Genomic DNA, 27,904 nt, shown 5'->3' with positions numbered 1-27,904 from the left:
AGGGGCCTATTCATATTTGTTAACAATAGCTGGTGCACGATATCTAAGGACGTCTCAGGGTTTTTCTCGCCTGAGGTAGAGTATCTCATGATAAGCTGTAGACCACACTATCTACCTAGAGAGTTTTCATCTGTATTTTTCATAGCTGTCTACCTACCACCACAGACCGAGGCTGGCACTAAAAGAGCACTCACTCAACGAGCTGTATTCCGCTATAAGCAAACAGGAAAACGCTCATCCAGAGGCGAAGCTCCTAGTGGCCGGGGACTTTAATGCAGGGAAACTTAAATCAGTTTTACTTAATTTCTATCAGCATGTTTTCCTCTAGGTAATTTCTCCCCTGGAATTGGTGCCTGTATCTCCCCTCTCTCCATCCTCTCTCCCTCCTCTCTTCATCCTCTCTCCCTCCTCTCTTCATCCTCTCTCCCCTCTCTCCCTACTCTCTCCCCTCTCTTCATCCTCTCCCTCCTCTCTCCATCCTCTCTCCCCTCTCTCCCCTCTCTCCCCTTTCTCCATCCTCTGTGACTACTGCCAGACAGTCTACATTACCAATCTCCCATTGGCACTAGGGCTTCACACACTCTGTGTCCCAAATGGCACCCTATTTCCGTTGTAGTGCATCCACTGACGAGTAAGATGGTGCCGGAGGATAGGGCTGCCGTCTTATCGGCTTAACCAACCATGCTATTTTGTTTGTTTTTTCGCGTTGTTCTTAAATTGTTTTCTAGACCACCTTAATTCCACACACAGAGATGCGTACAAAGCTCTCCCTCACCCTCCATTTGGTAAATATGACCATAACTCTATCCCCCTGATTCCTGCTTACAAGCAAAAATTAAAGCAGGAAGCATCAGTGACTCTGTCTATAAAAAAGTGGTCAGATGAAGCAGATGCTAAACTACAGGACTGTTTTGCTAATACAGACTGGAATATGTTCCGGGATTCTTCCGATGACATTGAGGAGTACACCACATCAGATGCACCACATATCAATAAGTGCATCGAGGACGTCGTCCCCACAGTGACTGTACGTACATATCCCAACCAGAAGCCATGGATTACAGGCAACATTCGCACTGAGCTAAAGTATAGAGCTGCTGCTTTGAAGGAGCAGGACTCTAACCTGGAAGTTTATAAGAAATTCCACTATGCCATCTAACGAACCATCAAACAGGCAAAACATCAATACAGGACTAAGATCAAATCGTACAACACCGGCTCCGACGCTCGTCAGATGTGGCAGTGCTTGCAAACTATTACAGACTACAAAGGGAAGCACAGCCGAGAACTGCCCAGTGACACGAGCCTACCAGACGAGCTAAATAACTTCTATGCTCGCTTCGAGGCAAGTAAAACGACTGTGTGATCACGCTCTCCGCAGCCGATGTGAGTAAGACCTTTAAACAGGTCAACATTCACAAGGCCGCTGGGCCAGACGGATTACCGGGACGTGTACTCTGAGCATGCACTGACCAACTGCAAGTGTCTTCATTAACATTTTCAACCTCTCCCTGTCTGAGTTTGTAATACCAACATGATTCAAGCAGACCACCATAGTCCCTGTGCCCAAAAACACTAAGATAATCTGCACTCACGTCTGAGCCATGAAATGCTTTGAACTGCTGGTCATTGCTCACATCAACACCATTATCCCAGAAACCCTTGACCCACTCCAATTTGCACTCCGCACCAACAGATCCACAGATAATGGAATTTATATTGCACTCCACACTGCCCTTTCCCACCTGGACAAAAAGAACACCTATGTGAGAATGCTATTCATTGACTACAGTGCAGCGTTCAACACCATAGTGCCCTCAAAGTTCATCACTAAGCTAAGGACCCTGGGACTAAACACCTCCCTCTGCAACTGGGTCCTGGACTTCCTGACAGGCAACCCCCAGGTGGTAAGGGTAGGTAGCAACACATCCACCACGCTGATCCTCAACATAGGGGCCCCTCGGGGTTGCGCTCTCAGTCCCCTCCTGTACTCCCTGTTCACTCATGACTGCACGGCGGCATGACTCCAACACCATCATTAAGTTTGCTGATGACACAACAGTAGTAGGCCTGATCACCAACAACGATGTGACAGCCTATAGGGAAGACCTGAACTTGTGGTTCAAGGACAACAACCTCTCCCTAAACGTGATCAAGACAAAGGAGATGATTGTAGACTACAGGAAAAGGAGGACCGAGCATGCCCCCATTCTCATCGATGGGGCTGCAGTGGAGCAGGTTGAGAGCTTCAACTTCCTTGGTGTTCACATCACCAACAAACAAACATGGTCCAAGCTCACCAAGACAGTTGTGAAGAGGGCACGACAGAACCTATTCCCCCTCAGGAGACTGAAAAGATTTGGCATGGGTCCTCAGATCCTCAAAAATGTTTTACAGATGCACCATCGAGAGCATCCTGACGGGTTGCATCACTGCCTGGTGTGGCAACTGCTCAGCCTCCGGTCGCAAGGCACTAGAGAGGGTATTGCGTACGGCCCAGTACATCTCCGGGGCCAAGCTTCCTGCCATCTAGGACATCTATACCAGGCGATGTCAGAGGAAGGCCCTAAAATTGTCAAAGACTCCAGCCACCCTAGTCATAGACTGTTCTCTCTGCTACCGCACGGCAAGCGGTACCTGAGCGCCAAGTCTAGGTCCAAGATGCTTCTAAACAGGTTCTACCCCCAAGCCATAAGACTCCTGAACAGCAAATCAAACGGCTACCCAGACTATTTGCATTGCCCCCCCCCCCCCCCCCCCCCACCCCCCCCACTCCCACACTGCTGCTACTCACTGTTATTATCTGTGCATAGCCACTTTAATAACTCTGCCTACATGTACATAAGTACCTCAATTACCTCGACACCAGTGTCCCCGCACATTGACACATTGACTCTGTACCGGTTCACCCTGTATAGAGCCCCGCTATTGTTATTTATTGCTGCTCCTCAATTATTTGTTATTCTTATCTCTTACTTTTTTAGGGATTTTCTTAAAACTGCATTGTTGGTTAAGTGCTTGTAAGTAAGCATTTCACTGTAAGGTCTACACCTGCGCATGTGACAAATCCAATTTGATTTGATTACTCAGGGCCCATTTTGCACTATATAGGGAAGAGGGTTCTGTTTTGGATGCATCCACTGTAACCCTTTTCTCTCACAGCCTTTCTCTCCTGATTATCTGAGCAGCTTAAGCCAATATCCAGAACATGTGATTACCAAGGCAGAAAACACGATTTAGCCGCAGACTTATCTGTCCTTAAATGGATGGAGAAGTCCCGCCAGCACTATCCTATGCTGCATGTCAATCCACATACTGAATGTGATACTGCAAAGTCATTCTGTCTGAGATGTCTGGTGGTAGGCTACATCAGGGTCATAATTCATGAGGATACACCGTAACAAAAGGTTATGCAACAGAAAACAAAAACAAGCTTCCTATTGGACAAATTCAGGTTGTCCATCCCTGTTTCGCCCATTTTTCGCCCGTTTGGTGCGTGGCGAATACAACCCAGGTTGATGATTAACTGCTATATCATTGAATTGAATTATCATCCCAATGCTCGGACCTATAAATAATATTCGCCCCTACTAACAAATGAAGTTGTCACAACGTTGAAATAGGTTGTGAGAAGGTTGTTTATAATGACACCACCATTTGACAATGTTGTGACAACACAAATAAAACAAGGTTGGGGCGTCAATCTCATTTTAATAGGCACTAGTAAGAACCTGCTCGCTTCTGGTGAGGATTTTTTTTTTACACTGTAAACACACACATACGCACACACGCATACACACACACACACACAACAGCGGCTGGCTGTGATTTAGACAACGTCCTAAAATAAGCAACAACAGATGAGAGCATTAAAAGAGCTGTCTAGGTCAACGCCTGCTGTGTTTTCATTTGGGATTGCACCCAGCCCAGATTCCACAATTTAAATGGGATTGCATTTAGACTTTCACCATTTGTTTGCATGGCCGGTTGGCTTGTTGTAACGTGTGTGTGTGTGCGTGTTTACATGGGTGTGTGTGTGTTTGCCCACGCACATGCGTGAGTGTGTGGACTGTGGCAGCGGAGGCCGGACACACACAGACACACACACACACACTTCAGAAAAATGAAATAATGTTGTGGAAACCGCTTAGAGGATAATCCCATGGCGACGACGAGGCAGGCTGGAGTACACCACTCAATCGTCACAAAAACACACACACACACACACTCAGGCTGGAGTACACCACATCATCACAGAACACACACACATTAACACACACACACTCAGGCTGGAGGACACCACATCATCACAGAACACACGCGCATTAACACATACACACACACTCAGGCTGGAGTACACCACATCATCACAGAACACACACACATTAACACATACACACACACTCAGGCTGGAGGACACCACATCATCACAGAACATACACACATTAACACATACACACAATTAATTCCACCCTCCAAAAGGGTTTGTTCTATGTTTTTTGGCAGCAGGAAGAGACTGACGTACATGAACATAATGAGGCTCTAACACTGCTCCCAATCCTCTGCTATCTCTAAAGCCAGCCGTTACTATCTAGACTTTTCCAACCCATCCTTTGTAGTGTTGTAACAAAGGTGTTTCAGAGAGCCTTCCATTACAGATAGATTTTCAGAAGTAATATTGTGAGTGGCATTTACAGAGCACCGTAAAAACAGCAGGTTAACTTTTTCGTCATGAATATTCTTCCGGAGGCAGTTCTTCAGAGTGGTCACTAGCTGGCACAGCCATGAAGTCATAAAATCTGATTTTAAACCTAACCCTAACCTTAATCACACTGCTAACCCTAATGCATAACCCTAACCTTAAATTAAGACCAAAAAGCACATTTTTGTTTTCATAACTTTTTACAATATAGCCAATATTGACTTTGCAGCTGGCCTATTTAAGGGGAAATCTCATGACAATACTCATGACAATAAACATCATCATGTGTAAAAACACAAGAGATCTTAGTTATAGTTCATACCCAGGCCCGTATAACCTGGCACAGAGTGTGTCCTGACCAGATCACATGGTCAGGAGGAACTAGTCATAGACCACCACAGGGTTGAGTTTCAGCTTAACCATTGTCATACCACTGCAGCAAAATGTATATATATATATGCACTTCCTTTTCTGAATGTGGAATATAGAGCCTAGGCTACTGTTCATTATGAAGAGAAGAGGTGACATGCAGAAAATGACTGTCCCTCAGGAGCAACACAAAACTCTTGATTGTATGACTATGGTAAAGTCTCTGTGACGTACAGAGAACAGGAGGTGATATAAATGATGTACAGAAACAATGTTATTATATAGGAGTCACTGTGGCCCTCAGGTCAGTGGGTATACTGTGGCCCTCAGGTCAGTGGGTATACAGTGGCCCTCAGGTCAGTGGGTATACTGTGGCCCTCAGGTCAGTGGGTATACTGTGGCCCTCAGGTCAGTGGGTATACTGTGGTCTTCAGGTCAGTGGGTATACTGTGGCCCTCAGGTCAGTGGGTATACTGTGGCCCTCAGGTCAGTGGGTATACTGTGGCCCTCAGGTCAGTGGGTATACTGTGGCCCTCAGGTCAGTGGGCATACTGTGGCCCTCAGGTCAATGGGTATACTGTGGGCCTCAGGTCAGTGGGTATACTGTGGCCCTCAGGTCAGTGGGTATACTGTGGCCCTCAGGTCAGTGGGTATACTGTGGCCCTCAGGTCAATGGGTATACTGTGGCCCTCAGGTCAGTGGGTATACTGTGGCCCTCAGGTCAGTGGGTATACTGTGGCCCTCAGGTCAATGGGTATACTGTGGCCCTCAGGTCAGTGGGTATACTGTGGCCCTCAGGTCAGTGGGTATACTGTGGCCCTCAGGTCAGTGGGTATACTGTGGCCCCCAGGTTAGTGAGTATACTGTGGTCCTCAGGTTAGTGGGTATACTGTGGTCCTCAGGTCAGTGGGTATACTGCGGTCCTCAGGTCAGTGGGTATACTGTGGCCCCAAGGTTAGTGAGTATACTGTGGTCCTCAGGTCAGTGGGTATACTGTGGTCCTCAGGTTAGTGGGTATACTGTGGTCCTCAGGTCAGTGGGTATACTGTGGCCCCCAGGTTAGTGAGTATACTGTGGCCCTCAAGTCAGTGGGTATACTGTGACCCTCAGGTCAGTGGGTATACTGTGGCCCTCAGACAATGACCTGGGGACAGACAGTGACAAATGACCGGACTGGTGGTGGTAATATTCTGTACACAGCCACCGCATCTGCCCACGCAAAGACACAGACACACACACAGGCACACACTTACACACACAGAAACACACAGACACAGACATACACACAGTGCATACTGTACTACTGAGTGCCCAACTGCAATCAGCTAATACTATCCAAACACATAATCCAATTCAAAGTTGTGCTTTAAACCTAATCCTTCAAAATCCACGGGGGATTCTAAATGAGTAGAAAACATTTTTCACTACTATTAGCTAGCCTGCCTAAAATGCCTATTGGGGAAGTAATATGAATCTAATCTAGACAGTATTGTTCTAGGTTCTTGCTCCACATTACAAAGTAAGACAAATGAGAGTTCAAAACCAGTGAAGGATGTGTACAACAGTGGAGGCTGCTGAGGGGAGGACAGCTCATAATAATGGCTGGAACGGAGAGGATTAAATGGAAACCATGTGTTTGATGTATTTGATACCATTCCACTGATACCGCTCCAACAATTACCATGAGCCTGTCCTCCACAATTAAGGTGCCACCAACCTCCTGGGGTGTACAATACTGCTACTACTACTACTGCTACTACTACTGCTGCTGCTACTGCTGCTGCTACTCCTACTACTACTGCTGCTACTCCTGCTACTACTACTACTACTGCTACGGCTGCTACTACTACTACTACTACTACTACTACTACTGCTTCTGCTATTACTACTACTGCTGCTACTGCTTCTGCTACTACTGCCGCTACTACTACTACTACTACTACTACTACTGCTTCTGCTACTACTACTACTACTCCTACTACTACTACTACTACTGCTGCTGCTACGACTACTGCTGCTACTACTACTACTAATACTACTGCTGCTACTAATACTACTGCTGCTACTAATACTACTAATACTAATGCTGCTACTATAACAACTGCTACTACTACTACTACTATTACTACTACTGTTACTACTAATGCTGCTGCTACTACTACTACAACAACTATTACTACTACTGCTACTACTACTGATACTGCTAGTACTATTTGTACTATAACTGCTGCTACTATTACTACTACTACTGCTGCTGCTGCTGCTGCTACTACAACTACTGCTACTACTACTACTAGTACTACTACTGCTGCTGCTGCTACTACAACTACTACTATTACTACTAGTCTAGGTTTTATTTGGGCATTAGTTGGTCTAATCTAGATCCAATAGTTTGACGCCTATGCATTTTTCTTCATTTTGCCAAGTAAGGCAAATGAAAGTTCAAAACTAGTCAAACATGTGCACTTCTACTTCAGTCCTGCGTATTCTTGAGCAGTAGTTAGTTCTTCGAATCTATATTGTACGGATCAATCATATGGTTGGGTCCATATTTATTTTACCTTTATTTAACGAGGCAAGTCAGTTAAGAACAAATTGTTATTTTCAATGACGGCCTAGGAACAGTGGGTTAACTGCCTGTTCAGGGGCAGAACGACAGATTTGTACCTTGTCAGCTCGGGGGTTTGAACTTGCAACCTACCGGTCACTAGCCCAACGCTCTAACCACTAGAATACCCTGCCGCCCCATATTGCAAAGTAAGGTAAAAAATTGTAGGAAACTACTACTAGCTATTAGCCTATTCTGGGGACAGTGGTTAGTTGTACTAAAATGTAGATAATACGTATGCTACGGTTCTATATGTTTTGCTCTATATTGCAAAGTAAGGCAAATATTTCACCTTGCGGAAAATGTCCTGTGGCTTCTCTCTCTCCCCTTTCTCTCTCTCTCTCTCTACCCCTCTCTGTCCTCTTCATCCCTACTTTCCTCTCTCCGCCAAGCAGAGCCACTCAGCACTTTTACCTCAGCTAGAGAAATCCTCATCAGCCTCCGTGGGGTATCCAAACACCAGCCAAGTACTTTGATATTCTCTCCCTGACACCCTAAGACCTGCGGATCTCCCAACGAGATGGGTGGAAACCACCGCAGATTTGGAAGAACGAGGAAGTATGTTAGTGGAACGATTGAAGTGGAGGCGGCAAAGGAGGTGGGAGGGGAAGTTAGGGGAATCACTTATTACGAGAACGTCTTATATACGCTATACCCTGCACCTCAGTGTGCACTTTAAGTGCAGTTGATTTGGAGCCGCCTTGGATTCCATTAGAAACATCCAAGCTTCATTCAACCTCATTCTTATCAAGCCTCTATTCCCAGCACCCTTCAGTTCCCATCCAATACCTCCAGAGATATGGTTATACACATCTAATGGATTCGAATCACGGTTCTTGTCAGTTTTTCTAATTTAATTACACCAGATCACGACATCTCTCAATCTCTTTCTTGTTCTCTGTCTCTATTTCTCTGAGCAAACTTTTTTTAAATTACTTTTATGAGCCACATAGCTAATGAAAAATGTAGATGTCTTTGGTATTAACTGTCTGCAGAGGTATATGTGATATGTCAAAAGCGTTCCACAGGGATGCTGACCCATGTTGACTCCAATACCTCCCAGAGTTGTGTCAAGTTGACTGGATGTCCTTTGGGTGGTGGACCATTCTTGATACACACGGGAAACTGTTGAGAGTGGAAAACCTAGCAGCGTTGCAGTTCTTGACACAAACCGGTGTGCCTGGCATCTGTTACCATACCCTGTTTAAAGGCATTTAAATATATTGTGTTTCCCATTCATCCTCTGAATGGCACACATACAGGACACAATCCATGTCTCAGTTGTCTCAAGGTTTAAAAATGATTCTTTAACCTGTCTCCTCTCCTTCATCTACTCTGATTTATAGTGGATTTAACAAGTGACATCAATAAGCGATCATAGCTTTCACCTGGATTCACCTGGTCAGTCTACTGCATGTAATGTAAAAAGTAGGAGTTCTTAATGTTTTGTACAGTCAGTGTATAAGGGTCTGTATGTGTCAAGGTTGGGGCCCATTTAAATTGAAGCCAGTCAATTTAACATTCAGAAATGTAAAACCCTTTGAAATATATATCTTTCTAGTTTTTAATTTATTGAAAAGTCATTGAAAATAAATGCCCTTTATTCAATTATTTAATTGGAATTTCAGTTTACTTCCTGAATTTCAGATTACAGTACTTCCCTGGTATTGGTGGTTGGGTGGACTGTAGTCTGTCTGTGTGTCTGTGTGTGTGTGCGCTCGTGCGTTCTGTTTGTATGTGAATGAATACTTATTTGAAATCTCAATTAACCCCTGTATTCTTACTCGACTTATAACAGTCCTTGTAACAGTCTTATACCAGTCTTATAACACCTACCGTTCATGCCGTTATAGATGCTCCTGTGATGCGGTGACAGCTCTTCAGCGGTGGCCGGTCTCTTCTGTGCCTCTCTCCCAGGGCTGCCGAACTTCATGTGGTCTGGACTCCCACTATACTGGTGCCTGTGAGTCTCTGGACTGCCCCCGGCCGACATCACACAGCCCTTCTCATGGTGCTGGTGCTCTGGCGTCCCCAACCCTAGATGTGCCTGTCTGGGCTCGGGGCTTCCACAGCAGCTACCGCCCCCGATGCTCCCCCTGTGGTGCCTCTGGTAGAGCTCCCCGGCGCTGCCGCCCTGACCAGACCCAAGGAGGTGCTGCTGTTTCTGGGAGAGAAGCAGGTCGGAGCTGTGGAGGTGGTGGTGCTTGGTGGATGGGTGCTGGGACTCGGGGCTCCGGCGTCCCACGTTGCGGCCGTACATCTCAGGGCTGAGCCCCCGCATGGAACGGGCGCTATGGGTGTGGTCGGGCACCGAGATGGAGCCGCAGCGGGGCCGGCAGAGCTGGGGCATGGCGTAGGGATACTCCAGGCTGGTGCTACGGTGCCTGCCCTGGGGGTGAGGAGGTTCAGGGCTGGAGGGGATCTCACGTTCTCCACTCACACTGCCAGCCCGGGGCTTTTGGAGATGCTCCGGGCTCCCAGTTCCACCGCCCCTGAGGCTACCGGCGTGTGTAGCCAGGTGGAGCTGCTTGTGGTGGGGGTGATCGGAGCTGTCGGCGCTCCCCGCGCTAGACGTACTACTACCATCCCCCACGTCCCTCATCAACAACCCTGTCCCGGGGACCAGCAACAAACTACTCTGGCTATCGATAGAATTCCTACACCCTCCTGCCACCCCCACCACACAACCTCCCCCTCCTCCTCCTACACCACCAACCCCCACCCCTCCACCACCTCTTCCTTTCTCCTCGTCAAGCAACAAACAGAGTTCTTTGAGATCCAGGTTCTCCCGGACCACCTCGTCCTGCCGCACCTCCAGCTCCTTGAGCTTCTGAAGGTACAATGTCACATCCTTCCTCATGATGGAGGCGCTGTAGCGCCCCAGTCGCTGCCACTCCCTGGACACCCGCTTGCCCTTCTGACGGTCGTCATCCAGGAAGCAACACAGGTCCCTCAGCTCCCGGTTGTCCTCCTGCAGTTTCTGGTTGATGTCCTGAGGAGAGGAGACGAGATGAGTGGAGAAAGAGAGGTGAGAAGTGTTCATTAGTGCTATTTTATTCATTCACACTTATCTAGGTCCCTGCTGAGGTAGAAATCTCTTATTCGAGGGAACCTCGCTTTAATATCATGTCAATCAAAGACAGAGTCCAATAAAAATGAAATTCAGCTGCTCATAAACCTCTGTATTACATAAATATGGATGTGAAAATGTTGGATGTAAGAGTGGTAGAGGGCAAATAGTATGTGAGTGAGCTGAGAGAGGGAGGGAGGGCAAGCAAAGCACCAGGCCAGAACATACCTCTCTCTCTCTCATTTGCAACATGATGGCATCTTTGCCCAAAGTTCTCCACCTCCCCTAATTATCCATAATAACATACTCCTCAGACCCTCCAGCCCGTGTAGTTTAATTAGGTACCATGGTGCTTCGGGCTGGGCTTTTGGGCCTGCTCTCTGAAGCAGCCAAGGATCCTTCATCCATCCCCATGTGCTTCGTCTCAGTCGCTCCTATCTCATTTTAATGAATGTCAGAGTATCGGAGTAGAATGTTAAATCAAGTCTATGTAGCTTGGAGAAATAATAAGATTATGCCGGGATTATTATTGCTAGTTACACTGCACCAAATAAGATTTGGGAGAGAGAAGTCATATATTTGGGGAGTTTAATGAGTATTCTGGGTTAAATAGGTTTACTCTTGTCGCCTAGTAGAATTTGTTGATGATATTCCAAGAGCAAGCATCAAGGTTGCGCCACAGGCCTACACACCAAAGCTCTTGCAAAAGAGATGAAGACTAAAGACAACAGGTGAGTGAGTGAGAAAGAGAGAAGAATGATGATGCTTGACATTCAGCCCAGATGCCCTCTCACTATGCTTTCTGGTGGAAGATGAAGGATGCACACACAGGTAGGCTCATGCACGCTCACAGATACATGCACAGGAGAGGGAGAGGGATCTTGTAAAATGAAATGAACTTATATGCATCCTGCCTCCATTTCATCGTGTGGACAGCGGCGCCCTTTAAAGAACGCGCAAACTCAACCACGAACACCCTCTTATGCTGTGCGCGCTCAGGTGCGCCAGTGCGGCCTCCCCGCCGTTAACTATGATCTCATCTTTTTAGAAATGCCATGCGCGCCCATTCCTCACCTTCAGCCCTCTTATCTCGTTCAAGTGCAGCTGGAGGCTGCGATTGACCTCGCGGATCAGATTGCTGTGGTCCAGTATCACGCTCATTTTATCGGCTTCAGACCGCCGGAGCCGCCGCACCAAATCCTCTTTGGTCCACTTGAGAAGGTCCTCGTCCTGTATATTTGAGATGTCCTCCGCTGGACTTTCACTCTTTGTTATGGACAGCGAAAGCTGTGGCTGACTAGCTTTTTCCATCCCTACGGTTCCGTTGTCGGGAATACCGGCGACAAAAGGCTTGAAATACAACTCAGAGCGCACTGGCAGTCAACCTCCGCTCGCAGTCAAACTGATCCGAAATTACCGTTCGAAATCAAATCGCATAGTTGCCTGACCTCTCTCTGTGCTCGGAACACTTCAGCCCCCAAATGCAACAGCTGAGGACGCCGCCGAATCCCTCGTCCAACAGTGAGATATAGCCCTAGAAAAGGCTACGTGCAGCTATCTAACATCCCGAAACCCCGGCATGGACTATTTTTTAGTTCATGCAAGTTTGCACCTGAATGCATCCACATTTAGTCTCTTCCGTCCTGAAGTGGAGAGAGCTTCGGCGGGTAGCGGGTTGCTGATGCGCATCTCCCGCCTCTTGTAGCTGTACAGTCCAATACATAAGGGAGGAGGAACCGCTGTAGCATCGCTAGGCAAGTGCACTGCGCGTGAATAGAGGGAGAGAGCGTGACTGCAGTGACTAGCAGAACCTCCTCCTCCTCTCTCTCTCTCTCTCTCTCTCTCTCTCTCTCTCTCCATCCAAGTGTCTCCATCAAATGATGCGGGGGTGATGGGTATGCCTTGGGACCCAGCGCCATCTACAGATCTAAAGCCATGGGCTACAGCATTTCGTCATCTTTATTATGGGCCTATAATAAATTCAGGACTTCATTTCCCATGATCCTCGTGTCCGTGCTTGTATCCTACGTCATGGACACGTGAGCCAGAATATGTAGTAACACGTCATTCTACTGAAGTAGAGGCACACCGGCCGGGAGTTGCCCCCTCAGATTCTTCGCTCTCTCATTCTGTTTGCGCATCGGTATTTATCACCTAAGTGCTGATCCGATTTGATTTATTGCAGTCTAATATATATTTACCTTCGTCTGGATTTCCAACCGGATCTGTATAAAAGGTATGGTTCTCCGTCTGATCTGCCTGCATCAATTTGATAAAAAGTGTCTAGCTAGGCCATTTTGTTTGCGTTTCCTTGGTGGTTCGCCCAGGAAAAAAGCCGACTAAAAGCTGGGTTAGTCCGTTAGCAAGGCTAGCCTAGTTAACATGTGTCGTTAATATAACTTGCATGATCGTGTTTTATATCAAGTTAACATGATATGTCGATGGCAGATTGACTTTAGAAACACTCCCGGAATTTGATAAAAATGCTAACTGACGTTAGCTAAGATCAACTAGAACCTGTCGCTAACTAGCTTATTGCTGCTACTAGCATCCGCCTCCTTTCAGGAAGGCATCTCTACCAGGGACGAGATCCTAAAATGTGATTTGTGATACCTGTCTAACCATTTAACTACTACAACATGCTTGTAGCTAAATGTTGCCAAGATGATCATCATTTGGTTCCTAGTAATGGCCAGTAATAGCTAAGATGTGCCAGTATATAGCATAGCTAGAAGAGACCGTTTTTAGTCTGTCCATTCCGTTGTGTAATCAATGGATCGATGCTACTTCGAGTGAAGGGTCCTGTAGGCCAGCTGTCAATCACCTGGTAGAGATGTTTGATGCTGAGGGTTCCCCTGAATGAGAGAGTGGAGAGGTGCGTGGAGGTTCATCTGAATTAGATAGCTGAAGTGAACTACGGTTTGGAACAGGTAGTTCTGTCTTGATAAGTGTGTCAGAAGACCTTCAAGTGGTGATGGTCTGTTCCATACCATTACATGGAATTACATTACAAGGAAACGTTCCATAACATTCCATAACTAGGGCCCTGTGTTTTGTGCAATCATGTGACATGCCTGTATTTTTACCAAATTGCAGCTTTAATGCTTTTCCATTGAACTCAAAATGTCCCCTTTTCTTTTCATGTCAGATGTTCCAATGCCATCATCAGACAATTTATTACATTTTTTGTGTATTTCTCATGTCTAGATAAGATCAGATTTTAAAAAATTACATGTCACATGATTGTCCAAAACACAGCATATGTCTGGACTTCCAGAGCTATAGATATCTAAGACATCTGGTTACTGCCATTCATACCTACCGAGGCATGTAAGCCCAAGACTCACTCGTCCCTGAAATGTTACGTAGTTGAAATAGGTGTGACCAATATTTGCGTAGGATTCAAAATTAGCCCAGGGATTCTTAAGTATCAAACATGCCAAACAGGTTTTGATGACGAGCATCATCGTTATTCATGTTCCACATAGGCCTCCACCTATGAACTTGGAACAAAGCCATGGAAAGAGTGGAAAGTGAGAGTTAGCTCACACCGAACTCCAGACTCAAACAGCTCTCGGAGAAGCTACGACAGACTACCTGCCCTTAGCTAGAGCTAGTTTAGCTATCGGACTAACTACTCTCCATATTTATTTATTTATTTATTTATTTATTTAACCAGACGAGTTTATTAAGAATCTCTTCACTTTCTTTCCCATTGAAGTTGCCATGGCGACATACCAGGAGTTTATCCAACAGAATGAGGATCGGGACGGTGTGCGTTTTAGCTGGAACCTGTGGCCCTCGAGCAGGCTGGAAGCTACCCGGCTGGTAGTGCCTGTCTCCTGCCTCTTCACCCCACTCAAGGAGAGGCCAGACCTGCCACCGGTGCAGTACGAACCGGTCCTCTGTAGCAGGGCCAACTGCAAGGCCGTACTAAACCCGCTATGGTGAGTATTTGAGGAGTGGAGGTGAATGTTGTTGTTTTAGGCTGAGTGAGTGTTTTTTAATTGTTGCTTGTTGACGTTTTTACAAGCACTTAGCTAGAAGCTAAGCTATGTCCAACGACTTACATGGCATCTCTTTGTTGTCAACTTCAGCATTTTATTCTTCTGAGAACTTACGTCTCGGGTGAAGGGAAGAGTAGGAGAAGAAAGGGATCACCAACTAAGTTTTTAATATGTTTAGGAATGCTTAGGTGTAGCTATATCACTCAGGGACAGGTGTGGTGTATCAACCCTATCCACACCTTAACAATCCAATGTACGTCTGCTCTAGAAGCTCTAAAAGCCTCAGGCTATGTGACAGGTCTGTTTGACTGCTGCTGTACACTGTATCCAAGTAGCTCTGTCTTTCCCCCCCCTTTGTAGCCAAGTTGACTACAGAGCCAAAATATGGGCGTGCAACTTCTGCTTCCAAAGAAACCCAGTGAGTACACCACAATGGACTAAACTGAGCTGTCGGACCAAACACTATTCCACCATAGAATACCGAGGTGCATAATGTACCATTTAGACCTATAATAAAAGCCATATCTGTAGGCGGCCTACCTACATTCCTGTGTTTATACTAGTCATATTCCACAAAGGAACACAGCTGGTGGTAGTAGGAATATCTTTAAAGTGGCCTGTCTACATTCCTCTAGCAGGTGAAGCTAACCACTTTTGTCTTCTCGTTCTCTCCTTCACAGTTCCCCCCGTCATACGCCGGCATATCGGACGTAAACCAGCCGGCTGAGCTCATGCCACAGTTCTCAACCATTGAGTACATAGTGCAGGTAAACGCGTACAGTTCTACATGGAGATCTCTGAACTTTGCACATAGACACTATGTTCTGTACACGCGCCTGGCTTTGTAGTTGTACGTCTCAACCCACAGAACTTCGTCATCAAATATGAATGTTTCTTTGATCCTCAAGTTGAGTTACCAGCCACAAAGAATGTACTGGAAAATGTACACACCACATGACATTACCATCACTTTTTAAGTTTTAGGTACCAGCAGCATACCCTGCATACCACTGCTGGCTTGCTTCTGAAGCTAAGCAGGGTTGGTCCTGGTCAGTCCCTGGATGGGAGACCAGATGCTGCTGGAAGTGGTGTTAGAGGGCCAGTAGGAGGCACTCTTTCCTCTGGTCTAAAAAAAAAATATCCCAATGCCCCAGGGCAGTGATTGGGGACATTGCCCTGTGTAGGGTGCTGTCTTTCGGATGGGACGTTAAACGGGTGTCCTGACTCTCTGAGGTCAATAAAGATCCCATGGCACTTATCGTAAGAGTAGGGGTGTTAACCCCGGTGTCCTGGCTAAATTCCAAATCTGACCCTCAAACCATCACGGTCACCTAATAATCCCCAGTTTACAATTGGCTCATTCATCCCCCTCCTCTCCCCTGTAACTATTCCCCAGTTCGTTGCTGCAAATGAGAACGTGTTCTCAGTCAACTTACCTGGTAAAATAACGAATAAAAGTTGATCATTTCTTTAGACATTCTTTGTCTTTGCTGTTTATTGTAATGGACGTTGTCAATTTACAAAGTGACATCGGGTTACAAAAGTCACTTGACTTCAGTGTATCACATGTCATGTGACACCATTCCAACATGGAAGAACTCAAAACACTGCAACATAGAAAAACCATGTCAACTCAAAACTAAAGACCCAGCACTGTTTCTGTAAAATAACCTCTCCAATCCCGTCTCTGCCACCAATGTAGCGCAGCCCCCCGAACCCCCTTATCTTCCTGTACGTGGTGGACACGTGTCTGGAGGAGGAGGACCTGCAGGCCCTGAAGGAGTCCCTGCAGATGTCCCTGTCCCTGCTGCCCCCCAACGCCCTGGTCGGCCTCATCACCTTCGGACGCATGGTGCAGGTCCACGAGCTGAGCTGCGAGGGCATTGCAAAGAGCTACGTGTTCAGAGGAACCAAGGAGCTTTCCTCCAAACAGATCCAGGTCAGTCAGTAACTGTTACATACGGGAAGGCAAGTAGTCTTGAAAATGCATTCATTCGTTTTGGGAAAAGGTCTGGATTAGTTGTACTAAGATGACTGTAGGCTATATTTATGACGATGACCGCGGGCCGCATTAAATCTGTCAAGGACCGCATTTGGCCCGAGGACCATATGCTTGAGACCTCTGATCTAAGTCAAAGTCTGCTTTGTCCATAGAAATAGAATAGGATCTTTGTTGTGGTCGTTTGTCATATGATCATGTCTAGGTGTCCTTGTATCAATTGGAAATTAAATGACAATAAAACAGTAGGATGGGGACAGGATACAGGTCAAAGAGGTGTCACAGGATAGGATAAGTAGATATGATTCGCTCTTTGGGATGGTTCTGAATGACATAGAATGGGTCTATGCCACTACAGGGGTAGTGTTCTATACAGAAAAAAAGCCCTAGGTTCCTAACACCCAGAAACAGAAGAGTGTTAGGCCTATACAGCCGACAGGGAAAACTCCCTTAGTCTGCCATGTAATATTCAAAAACATTGTCAGAGGTACTTTGAAATACAGTGTTGTATAAATACAGTGTTATATATGATATTGTGTACAGTCAGAGTGTTAGGCCTATATAGAATACAGTCAAGAGACTGGCCAGGACAAGAAAAACTCTTAGGCTGCCATGCAATATTCCACAATACCATTGTTGAAAGTCCATGAGAACTCATAGCTCTCTTTCTCTCTTTCAGGAGATGCTAGGCCTGACGAACCCATCGGCATCTGGGCCTCAGGGTCGTCCCGCGGCCCCTCAGGATCCAGCCGTCACCTGTCGGTTCCTGCAGCCGGTCCATAAGGTAGACATGAACCTGACAGACCTGTTGGGAGAGCTGCAGAGAGATCCCTGGCCTGTACCACAGGGGAAGAGACCACTGCGGTCTACTGGAATAGCACTGTCCATCGCCGTGGGCCTGCTGGAGGTAATAACAGTTGCATAAGCGTGCATACACACACACATACACACAAACACACAGTCCTATGTACACACTTTGTGCGGTGTACAAATAACCTGATTCGATGTAGTCAACATAGACAACTGACCTTCAAAACTAAACTGAACCTTACCCTCTCTGACATGTCACAGGTTTCAACTAACCTTTCACACACTTCCTCTCTCTCTCTCACACACACACACACACACACACACACACACACACACACTGACATTACCTCTTCAGTTAGGTCTGCCAATAGTACCACTCGTACTTTCTTAGGTCAAAGGTCAGCTTCTTTCTTTTTGCCTTATTGCTCCCTCTCTCTCTCCACTATCCTCTCTTCCTCTTTCTGGTAACACAACTAACATGCTGTAGGTACATGTTAAAACGGCTGTGTTCCCTGCTGTCCGGTCCTCTGGTGCTGATGTCTACTGATAATGTCATGATTAGAGAAAAACATCTGAAGTCTAACTTCATCCATTCTGATGGTTCTAACGCTGAACTTCCCCTTAAGGTGCTGTTTGGAAACCGGGTCCTGGTCTGTATGGTAACTTAATAGGAATGAGTTTCTTGAGGGAATATCGGTAGTTTGGTGAATCCTTACGGTGCCTGAGGGTGCATTTGCATACAATGTCACAGTCAAGTCACTTGGGATGTCTCTGTAATGGGGAAATGATTCAGTTTAGAGTAATTAACACGAGGCTTAGCGTATGTTTTCCCTTCATGTAATACACAGTATAGCCCGTGTTCTGTTTGGGACGGTCATTTGTGTACGGGTTGGTGGTCACTAGAATTGATAGTGAATGTTCTGGATCGTTGTCATATCTGTTGATGGTGATGCCAGACTGGAGGTACAAGGACACAGGACACTGATTGTTAATGTGTTCTGTGACACTGTGATTCCGTAGCGGCTGATGTTGTGACTTCCTTACAAGCCTCTCGGCGGGTTTTTACAGAGCATTGGTGCTGTGAGATTAGAATGTAGGGGTTACTGAATAACAGACATTTTCTCTGCTTCTGTTCTGGAGGCGTCTCCCTGTTCCAACTTCTTAAAACCGACGGGATTTAGATTGCTGTTATCAACGATTGCTGTCGTTATTGTTCACCTGGAGATTCCCAGTACATTCAGTTATATCATACTACAGTTATATCATACTACAGTTATATCATACTACTGTTATATCATACTACAGTTATATCATACTACAGTTATATCATACTACAGTTAAATCATACTACAGTTATATCATACTACAGTTAAATCATACTACAGTTATATCATACTACAGTTATATCATACTACAGTTATATCATACTACAGTTATATCATACTACAGTTAAATCATACTACAGTTATATCATACTACAGTTATATCATACTACAGTTATATCATACTACAGTTAAATCATACTACAGTTATATCAGACTACAGTTAAATCAGACTACAGTTAAATCAGACTACAGTTAAATCATACTACAGTTAAATCAGACTACAGTTAAATCAGACTACAGTTAAATCAGACTACAGTTAAATCAGACTACAGTTAAATCAGACTACAGTTAAATCAGACTACAGTTATATCATACTACAATAACCTAATGGCAGCTTCTGTGTTGGCAGTCACGTCTCAGTCAGAAATGCCATGTTTGATACCATGGTTGAATTACTCAAATAAATAAATCAAATCTTGACCATACTGACCATAGCCACCGTCTTTCCACCCCCAGGGTACGTTTCCCAACACAGGGGCCCGTGTGATGATGTTCATGGGCGGACCCCCCACCCAGGGTCCCGGGATGGTGGTGGGAGACGAACTCAAGACCCCCATCCGCTCCTGGCATGACATCACCAAGGACAATGCACGGCATCTGAAGAAAGCCACCAAGGTCAGTCCAAGAATAACAGAATGGATAGCGCAGAATGGATAGCGCAGAATGGATAGCGCAGAATGGATAGGGCAGAATGGATAGGGCAGAATGGATAGCGCAGAATGGATAGCGCAGAATGGATAGCGCAGAATGGATAGGGCAGAATGGATAGGGCAGAATGGATAGCGCAGAATGGATAGCGCAGAATGGATAGCGCAGAATGGATAGGGCAGAATGGATAGGGCAGAATGGATAGCGCAGAATGGATAGGGCAGAATGGATAGGGCAGAATGGATAGCGCAGAATGGATAGCGCAGAATGGATAGCGCAGAATGGATAGCGCAGAATGGATAGGGCAGAATGGATAGCGCAGAATGGATAGCGCAGAATGGATAGCGCAGAATGGATAGCGCAGAATGGATAGCGCAGAATGGATAGGGCAGAATGGATAGGGCAGAATGGATAGGGCAGAATGGATAGGGCAGAATGGATAGCGCAGAATGGATCGCGCAGAATGGATAGCGCAGAATGGAAGTTTTATTGTCCATGTCGTACATGGACACTGTGAAAAAGAGAACTTGTATGTGGGTTGGTTATATCTTGTACAAGTCGTTGTTTTGTCTCTGTTTGTCCTTAGTGGGCTAGTTTTTAAGAGTTAAAGCTGGAATCCTTAATTGGTGGAACTGCCACATCCTTTTGCGATATTACAACAACAACAGTTGTTACTGGAAACTACGAACACGTATTTTCCTCGGGTGTCATTGCACGCTCGATAGAACACAATACGTGGTGCAATTCACAGGAGGTTGGTGGCACCTTAATTGGGGAGGACGGGCTCGTGGTAATGGCTGGAACTTTATAGGTAGAATGGTATCAAATACATCAACAAATGGTTTCCATGTGTTTGATGCCATTCCCTTTCCTTCTATTCCAGACATTATTATGAGCCGTCCTCCCCTTTGCAGCCTCCATTGGTGCAATTTTGTTTTACCATGCTGTGCGACACTCCTTAGCTCGGCAACAAAAACAATAACAATGGTGTTGGGGCGGCTAGCGGCTTCCCTCCACTGCGGATTCCATCTTTAAGACTACGCTAGTTTTTAGAGCTAAGATGGATGAAACAACTTAAGCGATTTTTGTCTAAACATAGTTTAGCTTAATTATTTTTCTTTCACTCACGTCAAGCTCTCACGATGTGTCAAATATTTCGCTCAAGTTTGCGCTCTCTTCTCTCTCCATACCTCTTCTGTTGAGGTATGTTCATGGAAACCGATGCTCCAAAGAGTTCTCAAGGTGCTACCCAGCACTGTTTGTATATGTTGCAAACGGTTCCCTTGTTTTGTTTTATTCAGTACTACGACGCCTTGGCGAACCGTGCGGCAGTGAACGGCCACAGTATTGACATCTACGCCTGTGCCTTGGATCAGACCGGACTTCTAGAGATGAAATGTTTATCCAACCTCACTGGGTTAGTACCAGTCTCAGATGACCTACGACTGACCTGTATCCTGTCTTCACCTGATTTCCCCTAGTTGTGCTGAATCCCTCATGTCCCTGGTGATTTGAGAACTGTCTACTGAAGCTTTTATTTTATCTGAATAAGAAATACCTTTTGTACAATTCCTCTACATTCGATAGAAGACTTTTCCAGAGACTTCATCCTCACTCGCTCATTGACTTTTCATTTTTGTATTTGTATTGGAATTATGCTGCTGAATATTCATGTTTTCTTTCCTCCCGGTTTCCGTCCTCTCAGAGGTCACATAGCGATGGGCGACTCCTTCAACACCTCTCTGTTCAAGCAGACCTTCCAGAGGGTGTTCAGTAAGGACCACAACGGAGAGTTCCGCATGGCCTTCGGAGGCACGCTGGAAGTCAAGGCGTCCAGGGAGCTGAAGGTATCGGGGGCCATCGGGCCCTGTGTCTCCCTCAACACTAAGGGACCGTGTATATCAGAGAACGTGAGTCTTTCAGGCCCATACAGAATCCAAACAGGGTTAAAGAATAATCATCCAGAAACGGTCCCAAAATTCCCAGCTTTTCCAGAATTTCAGGAATGTTTTGCGGGATTTGTTCAACCTTCTATTCTAATAGCATTTTCCTCTCTGGAAGTGAATTGGGAAGCTGTTTTTCATTGACTTCAATGGCCCTTTGTCTCTGTTACAGGAGGTCGGTGTTGGAGGAACAACGCAGTGGAAAATCTGCAGTCTCAGTCCCTCCACGACGTTGGCCTTGTACTTCGAGGTCGTCAATCAGGTGAACACACTTCCCTTTGATCAAACACTTGTTCCTCATTTCATTCTTACTCAAAGTAGTCATTGATTTGGGTCGACCAAACCAATGTAATGTGACAATTCATTATTCACACCTCAGTGATTCCTTAGGACGGTGTTTTGAGTATTCAAGCAGGATGTTTAGCGATATTAAATGTACTCCTATCCTAACTATCCTAACTTGTAGTTATATTTTCTCTGTGCAGCACAATGCCCCAATTCCTCAGGGTGGTAGAGGAGCGGTCCAGTTTGTCACCCAGTACCAACACTCCAACACCCAGAGGAGGATCAGGGTTACCACCGTCGCCAGGAAGTAAGTCTTCTCTCTCGCTTTGAAACAGTAAACAGGAAGTGGGTTTGCAGAACTGCTACATCGTTCTTGACTGAAGTGTGACTGAACTGACAGCCCTTACAATATATATATGCAAGACTCTGCATTTTGTAGACGTCGCATTTCTCACATTGTCTTTAAGCAGTGAGTTACCACAAAGTCAATATTGGCCGTACAAATGAGGAGGTTGACATTCGCCCTGCCCTGTTAAATGACTGGAAGTGAACGTGCAGCCTAGACACGTGCGTCAGTCTCGCCCTGCCCCTAACCTGTCCACTCCCTCTTTCTCCCTCCATCCAGTTGGGCCGACGCCCAGTCCCAGATCCAGCACATCGAGTCGTCCTTCGACCAGGAGGCGTCGGCGGTCATCATGGCCAGGCTGGGCGTGTTCAGGGCCGAGTCGGAAGAGGGGCCGGACGTCCTGCGCTGGCTGGACAGACAGCTCATTCGCCTGGTAAGTGACAGCTAGGCTGACCAATGTGTGACAGGCTTTGTAATGTCATTGGGCATTGGTCCCACCTTGGCTATTCCAAGAGAGTAGCCTGTTGTTCTTCACATAGCTGAATGTATGTAGGACTTGTGGGTGATTGTGGATAGAAGAATCCTTTGTATTCTTGTGTCTCTTTGTTCTTATTCATTGTAGAAGAATGTAGAAAGGAGTTGTCTGGAATGTGAAGCAGAATGACACGAATACTAATTCGCTGACCGTTTTTAAATCCCTCTGTGATGTTTCGGGAAGTTGTGTTGGATACCTAAACTAACAGCACTTGACTGAAGTCCTGAAGGTATGTGTTGATTGCCTTAGTTCAAGACGCTGACGTTTGTCTTGTCTCCTTGGTTACAGTGTCAGAAATTCGGTCAGTTCAACAAAGATGACCCCACCTCCTTCAAGCTCTCGGAGTCTCTCTCACTCTACCCACAGGTAAGACTGACACCTAGTGGTACACTCTGGAACTATATGAGCTATTTAATAAGAGCCCTTCAATTACAAGTCCTTCTAATAGAGGTGAAGTGGAATAGATTTAACTAGCTCATCGAGATCTGAATGATTACTTGAGTGCTTACCTCTAACTTTAGCAAAAAATAATATTTATGTCAAATGGGATGTATGTACATGAAAAAGTGGTCAATGGCTGTGTCCTAACACCACCCAGCGCAGAAGCAGAGAACTGTGTAATTGGCCTTGTCTGACAACTTAACCCCAGCCAGAGGCTTGTATGACATTGAAACAAAAGGCAGTGACTTTGTCAGTTGCTACAGAATCACACAATAGTGTGTCCTTGTACCTCCAGTCTGGAGTCAATCACTGTCAACAGACAGGAGTTTAATCCATAACACACAGCACTGTGTCTAGTGGCCATCAACCCGAGTGTCACAAACAGAACACTGAAAAATCATGTTTATTACAGAAATAGAAAATATCTAAATCTTCTAAACATTGTGTTAATCACTCTAAACTGAACGTTAACTTTATTCATCTTGAATATTCCCATTGCACAGATAATCACAACTCATAACTTCCACTTAGTTTAGTTGACCTCGGTGGGATATGTACAGGAACATTTGATGATGCAAGAAGCAATATCCCAAATGTAAAAAAATATGTATATAATTTGATAATATATCCTTTTTTTTTAACAAAAAAAAATCCTATTTGATTATAATCGTTAGAATAATGTCTCTGTTCTCCCTCTAGTTTATGTTCCACTTGCGGCGGTCGCCGTTCCTGCAGGTGTTCAACAACAGCCCAGATGAGTGTTCCTACTACAGACACCACTTTGTCCGCCAGGACCTGACCCAGTCTCTCATCATGATCCAGCCCATCCTGTACTCTTACTCGTTCCACGGACCACCAGAGGTCAGACTCTTACCAAATACTATGGACACACTCTAATGACACACTCTAATTACACACTCTCGATCTCTATAGTGTACTAGATGGCGACGAAAAACACGGTCGACCAGTTTCTAGCTCCTAGGAAACTTTGCAGTATTTTTTTTCCTGAATGTTATTTCTTACTGACGTTTCTTCATTTCTTAATAAATTTTTTTTGCATAGAGCTAGAAACATAAGCATTTCACTACACCTCCAGTAACATCTGCAACATGTGTATGCGGCCAATCAATTATTAAATATTGAATTTAATTCTAATCAACTTTCTAAACGATTTGTTTCCCAATCTACTCTGTTATAAAACCAGTCTATATATTAGATAATTAGGTCACATTTCCCTAAGAACTAATTTGTTTAGTCAAATATTCACATGCTCAATGAGTTCCACACTACCTTTCTCTGTAAGAAAATGGATGTGAGACTTATCCTGTTGTGTCCCGTCTGTCTGTTCTACAGCCTGTTCTCCTGGACAGTGGCAGTATTCTCCCAGACCGGATCCTCCTCATGGACACCTTCTTCCAGCTGGTCATCTACCATGGAGAGGTGAGAGGTCACACAGGAAAACAACGGGGCTGGTGGTCTAATGCTAGTTATTAGTAGCTGGAACACCACTACTAATTATTATTATTTCCTAGCATCTCAAACTGAACATCATCATGTAGAGCATAAACAACAATGTAAATCACTATCAATATTACAACAAGAAACAAGGTGTGTGTTACATATTAGTAGATTCATTATGTTCATTCATTCACAATGTCATTCACAATGCCCTGTCATTTTCTATTCTCAACATGTTAAGAGAATTTTCTCACAAAAGACAAAAAAGAGATTAGCTGACAAACAGCTGGCACAACTAACACCAACACCCTACCATGACAATAACCCTGGTGTATACAACTAACACCAACACACAACATCCTACCATGACTATAACCCTGGCCTATACAACTAACACCAACACCCTACCATGACAATAACCCTGGCCTATATAACTAACACCAAAACACATCCTACCATGACAATAACCCTGGTGTATACAACTAACACCAACACACAACATCCTACCATGACTATAACCCTGGCCTATACAACTAACACCAACGCCCTACCATGACAATAACCCTGGCCTATATAACTAACACCAAAACACATCCTACCATGACAATAACCCTGGCCTATACAACTAACACACAACATCCTACCATGACAATAACCCTGGCCTATATAACTAACACCAACACCCTACCATGACAATAACCCTGGCCTATATAACTAACACCAAAACACATCCTACCATGACAATAACCCTGGCCTATACAACTAACACACAACATCCTACCATGACAATAACCCTGGCCTATATAACTAACACCAACACCCTACCATGACAATAACCCTGGCCTATATAACTAACACCAAAACACATCCTACCATGACAATAACCCTGGCCTATACAACTAACACCAACACACAACATCTTAACATGACAATAACCCTGGCCTATACAACTAACACACAACATCCTACCATGACAATAACCCTCGCCTATACAACTAACATCAACACAAAACATCCTGCCATAACAATAACCCTGGCCTATACAACTAACACCAACACACAACATCCTACCATGACAATAACCATGACAACAACCTGGCCTATACAACTAACACCAACACACAACATCCTACCATGACAATAACCCTGGCCTATATAACTAACACCAACACACAACATCCTACCATGACAATAACCCTGGCCTATATAACTAACACCAAAACACATCCTACCATGACTATAACCCTGTTGTATCTCTCTCTCTCCACCAGACCATCGCCCAGTGGCGTAAGGCGGGTTACCAGGAGCAGCCGGAGTACGAGAACTTCAAGCATCTACTGGTAGCACCTGTGGATGACGCCCAGGAGATCCTGCAGACCCGGTTCCCCATGCCCCGGTACATCGACACAGAGCACGGAGGCTCCCAGGCTCGCTTCCTCCTGTCCAAGGTCAACCCCTCCCAGACACACAACAACCTCTACTCCTGGGGACAGGTAATACAATGTTCATTCATTCTTCAAAACGGAAACTGAGAACCAGTTTTTATGTACAATAACAGCTGTGGACTTGATTTGGAAATGGGTGACGTCAAGGCTGGAGTTTCATCATGGGGAGTCAATTGTATTTTTCTTAAAGGAATTCTAGTCTTACAAGTGGTAGAGCTTCATGTACCATCTGTCTCTATTCTGCTGGCCATTTTGAATCGGATCCAACTGAAGGACGCTTTACTCTAGTGTTTTCACCATACTCATCACATTTCTGTCTTCTCATTCTCTAGGAGACCGGAGCCCCCATCCTCACAGACGACGTCAGTCTACAGGTGTTCATGGACCACTTGAAGAAGCTGGCCGTGTCGAGCGCCGCTTAATGTCCCAGTCCCGGGACCAAAGTGATCGCCTCGTGACCAGACCGATATGCCCACCGTTCTATTTCACTTCACGATACGTCTGGTTTACGAGGCGACCAAAGTGAAGGACGTGAAAGGAGAGAGGGATGAGAAGGAAAGAGAGAGACATTCCTGTATTAATACAGGGACCTAGTAACATTTCCTTTCCCCACGTATGACCGATGATGGTTTCAAATCCTCTAAGTTATTATCATTCCTGCTTTAAGTTTCTGGAATTTTGCTTCCCTAAAATTGTGATTGACATGAACTTCTCCCCCATACTGGAAAAGCCTTACTGCACCTCAGTTGTAGCCTGGTCCCAGATCAGTTATTCATGCTTTGACAATGACCGTAGGAGTTGGCTTATACAGCACAAACGGATCTGGGACCAGGCATCCTCAGTTGAGCCTTTTGGGGATATTTATCATAGTCCTTACATTCCATCTCACCTTTATAATAATAATTTGGCTAATGATTAGAATTGGTTTCCTTGTTTGTCTGTCTGTGGTAAGGCATGTAGCTACTGTAGTAGTTTGGTCAATGATTACTGCTCGAGACACTTTAAATATTTTTATGTGCTTGATAACGTCCTATAGTTTATTTTTTCCATAAAATTTCCCCTAAATAATGATTCATTTAAATAATGTTCTGATGTAACTGTCAATCTATCCTTGTAGTGCTACTGTTTTCCTTGTGAATACAGAAAGACTGGAAGTTCAATGAAAAATGCTGTTATTGTATTAAACAAAACCTTTCTTTTTTTCTAACACATCTTTTACATAGTCTCGTCAACTGACTACTTTTTCCACATATCCGTTTTCGCACCATCTGGCATTTTGTACTACTTACCCCGAAACCCCTCATCACTGTTCTTTCACTCGCCTACTCTAGTCTGTTCCTGATGTTAACACTTGTACTTACTGTAACAAAAGGGAACGTAATTGATTGATTTAGTCTGACTGATTTGTTTCTCAATGCTATGCATATAAAGTGTCAAGACAACCTTATTCACCAGCTATGTATTTTATGTTTCCCTCATTCTTGTTTTTGTATGGGTTTCTATGTCATATAAATGTGTCAAATAGATCAGCAATACCAGAGAATCATTCATCCTTCCATTTCTCTGGTCTGTGTAGACGGACACCATATTCACATTTTTTGTCCCTGGCAAGCGAGCCTATGACTAGTGGAAGTGTGAACCATAGAACTAGGAATTAGAATACTAGCATTCTGGCCCTTCTATGGTACATAGAGAACATCCTCATTCACACAGATAAGCTAGGGGTCAAAGGGCAGCTGTCTGGTTCATAGTGTAGCTGACCCCTGATTCCTGTATCGACTGTGTTACCTGGTATCCGGTCTTAATGGTCTGGCTAGTTCATCTCATCCTCATTTTGTATTTATTTTTAACCT

The 27,904-nt window shown here is 45.1% G+C and overlaps 2 protein-coding genes across 3 annotated transcripts in view; one reads left to right on the top strand and one right to left on the bottom strand.

The window, feature by feature from the left end:
- The window catches only part of LOC110485737 (uncharacterized), a 32,041-nt gene extending 19,517 nt beyond the window's left edge, over window positions 1–12,524 (bottom strand). Inside the window, exons 1-2 of one of the 2 annotated variants that reach the window (XR_002467971.3) lie at window positions 11,824–12,396; window positions 9,516–10,671 (exon numbers count right to left, since the gene is read on the bottom strand). Coding sequence is in view for 1 of the 2 variants with exons in the window: in XM_021556889.3 (XP_021412564.2) it covers window positions 9,516–10,671; window positions 11,824–12,060 (1,393 nt within the window). In the remaining variant the exon portion in view is untranslated. Of the gene's footprint in view, window positions 1–9,515; window positions 10,672–11,823 lie in introns of both variants that reach the window. The other variant, XM_021556889.3, reaches the window with a different exon arrangement.
- Window positions 12,525–12,566: 42 nt separating this feature from the next.
- LOC110485736 (protein transport protein Sec23A) lies at window positions 12,567–27,505 on the top strand. The gene is made up of 17 exons (XM_021556888.3): window positions 12,567–12,985; window positions 14,471–14,696; window positions 15,117–15,174; window positions 15,437–15,523; window positions 16,459–16,695; window positions 17,435–17,662; window positions 19,407–19,565; window positions 20,900–21,015; window positions 21,304–21,508; window positions 21,714–21,803; window positions 22,027–22,133; window positions 22,452–22,605; window positions 22,996–23,073; window positions 23,848–24,009; window positions 24,502–24,588; window positions 25,878–26,099; window positions 26,384–27,505. The coding sequence occupies exons 2-17, from the start codon at window positions 14,476–14,478 to the stop codon at window positions 26,471–26,473; spliced, it is 2,301 nt and encodes a 766-aa protein (XP_021412563.3). The 5' UTR covers window positions 12,567–12,985; window positions 14,471–14,475; the 3' UTR covers window positions 26,474–27,505.
- Window positions 27,506–27,904: the final 399 nt, after the last annotated feature.

Source organism: Oncorhynchus mykiss, chromosome 13 (genome assembly GCF_057628025.1).
Source record: "Oncorhynchus mykiss isolate SJ-2025 chromosome 13, ASM5762802v1, whole genome shotgun sequence".
Lineage (NCBI taxonomy): Eukaryota > Metazoa > Chordata > Actinopteri > Salmoniformes > Salmonidae > Oncorhynchus > Oncorhynchus mykiss.
This window is presented reverse-complemented; position numbering and strand designations above follow the sequence as displayed.

Bases quoted from the DNA above. Each gene is read 5' to 3' on its own strand.
- LOC110485736 (XM_021556888.3), top strand. From the start codon at position 14,476: ATGGCGACATACCAGGAGTTTATCCAACAGAATGAGGATCGGGACGGT. The intron at 21,016-21,303 runs GTTAGTACCAGT...CCGTCCTCTCAG, and splicing joins TGTTTATCCAACCTCACTGG to AGGTCACATAGCGATGGGCG. The intron at 26,100-26,383 runs GTAATACAATGT...CTCATTCTCTAG, and splicing joins ACCTCTACTCCTGGGGACAG to GAGACCGGAGCCCCCATCCT.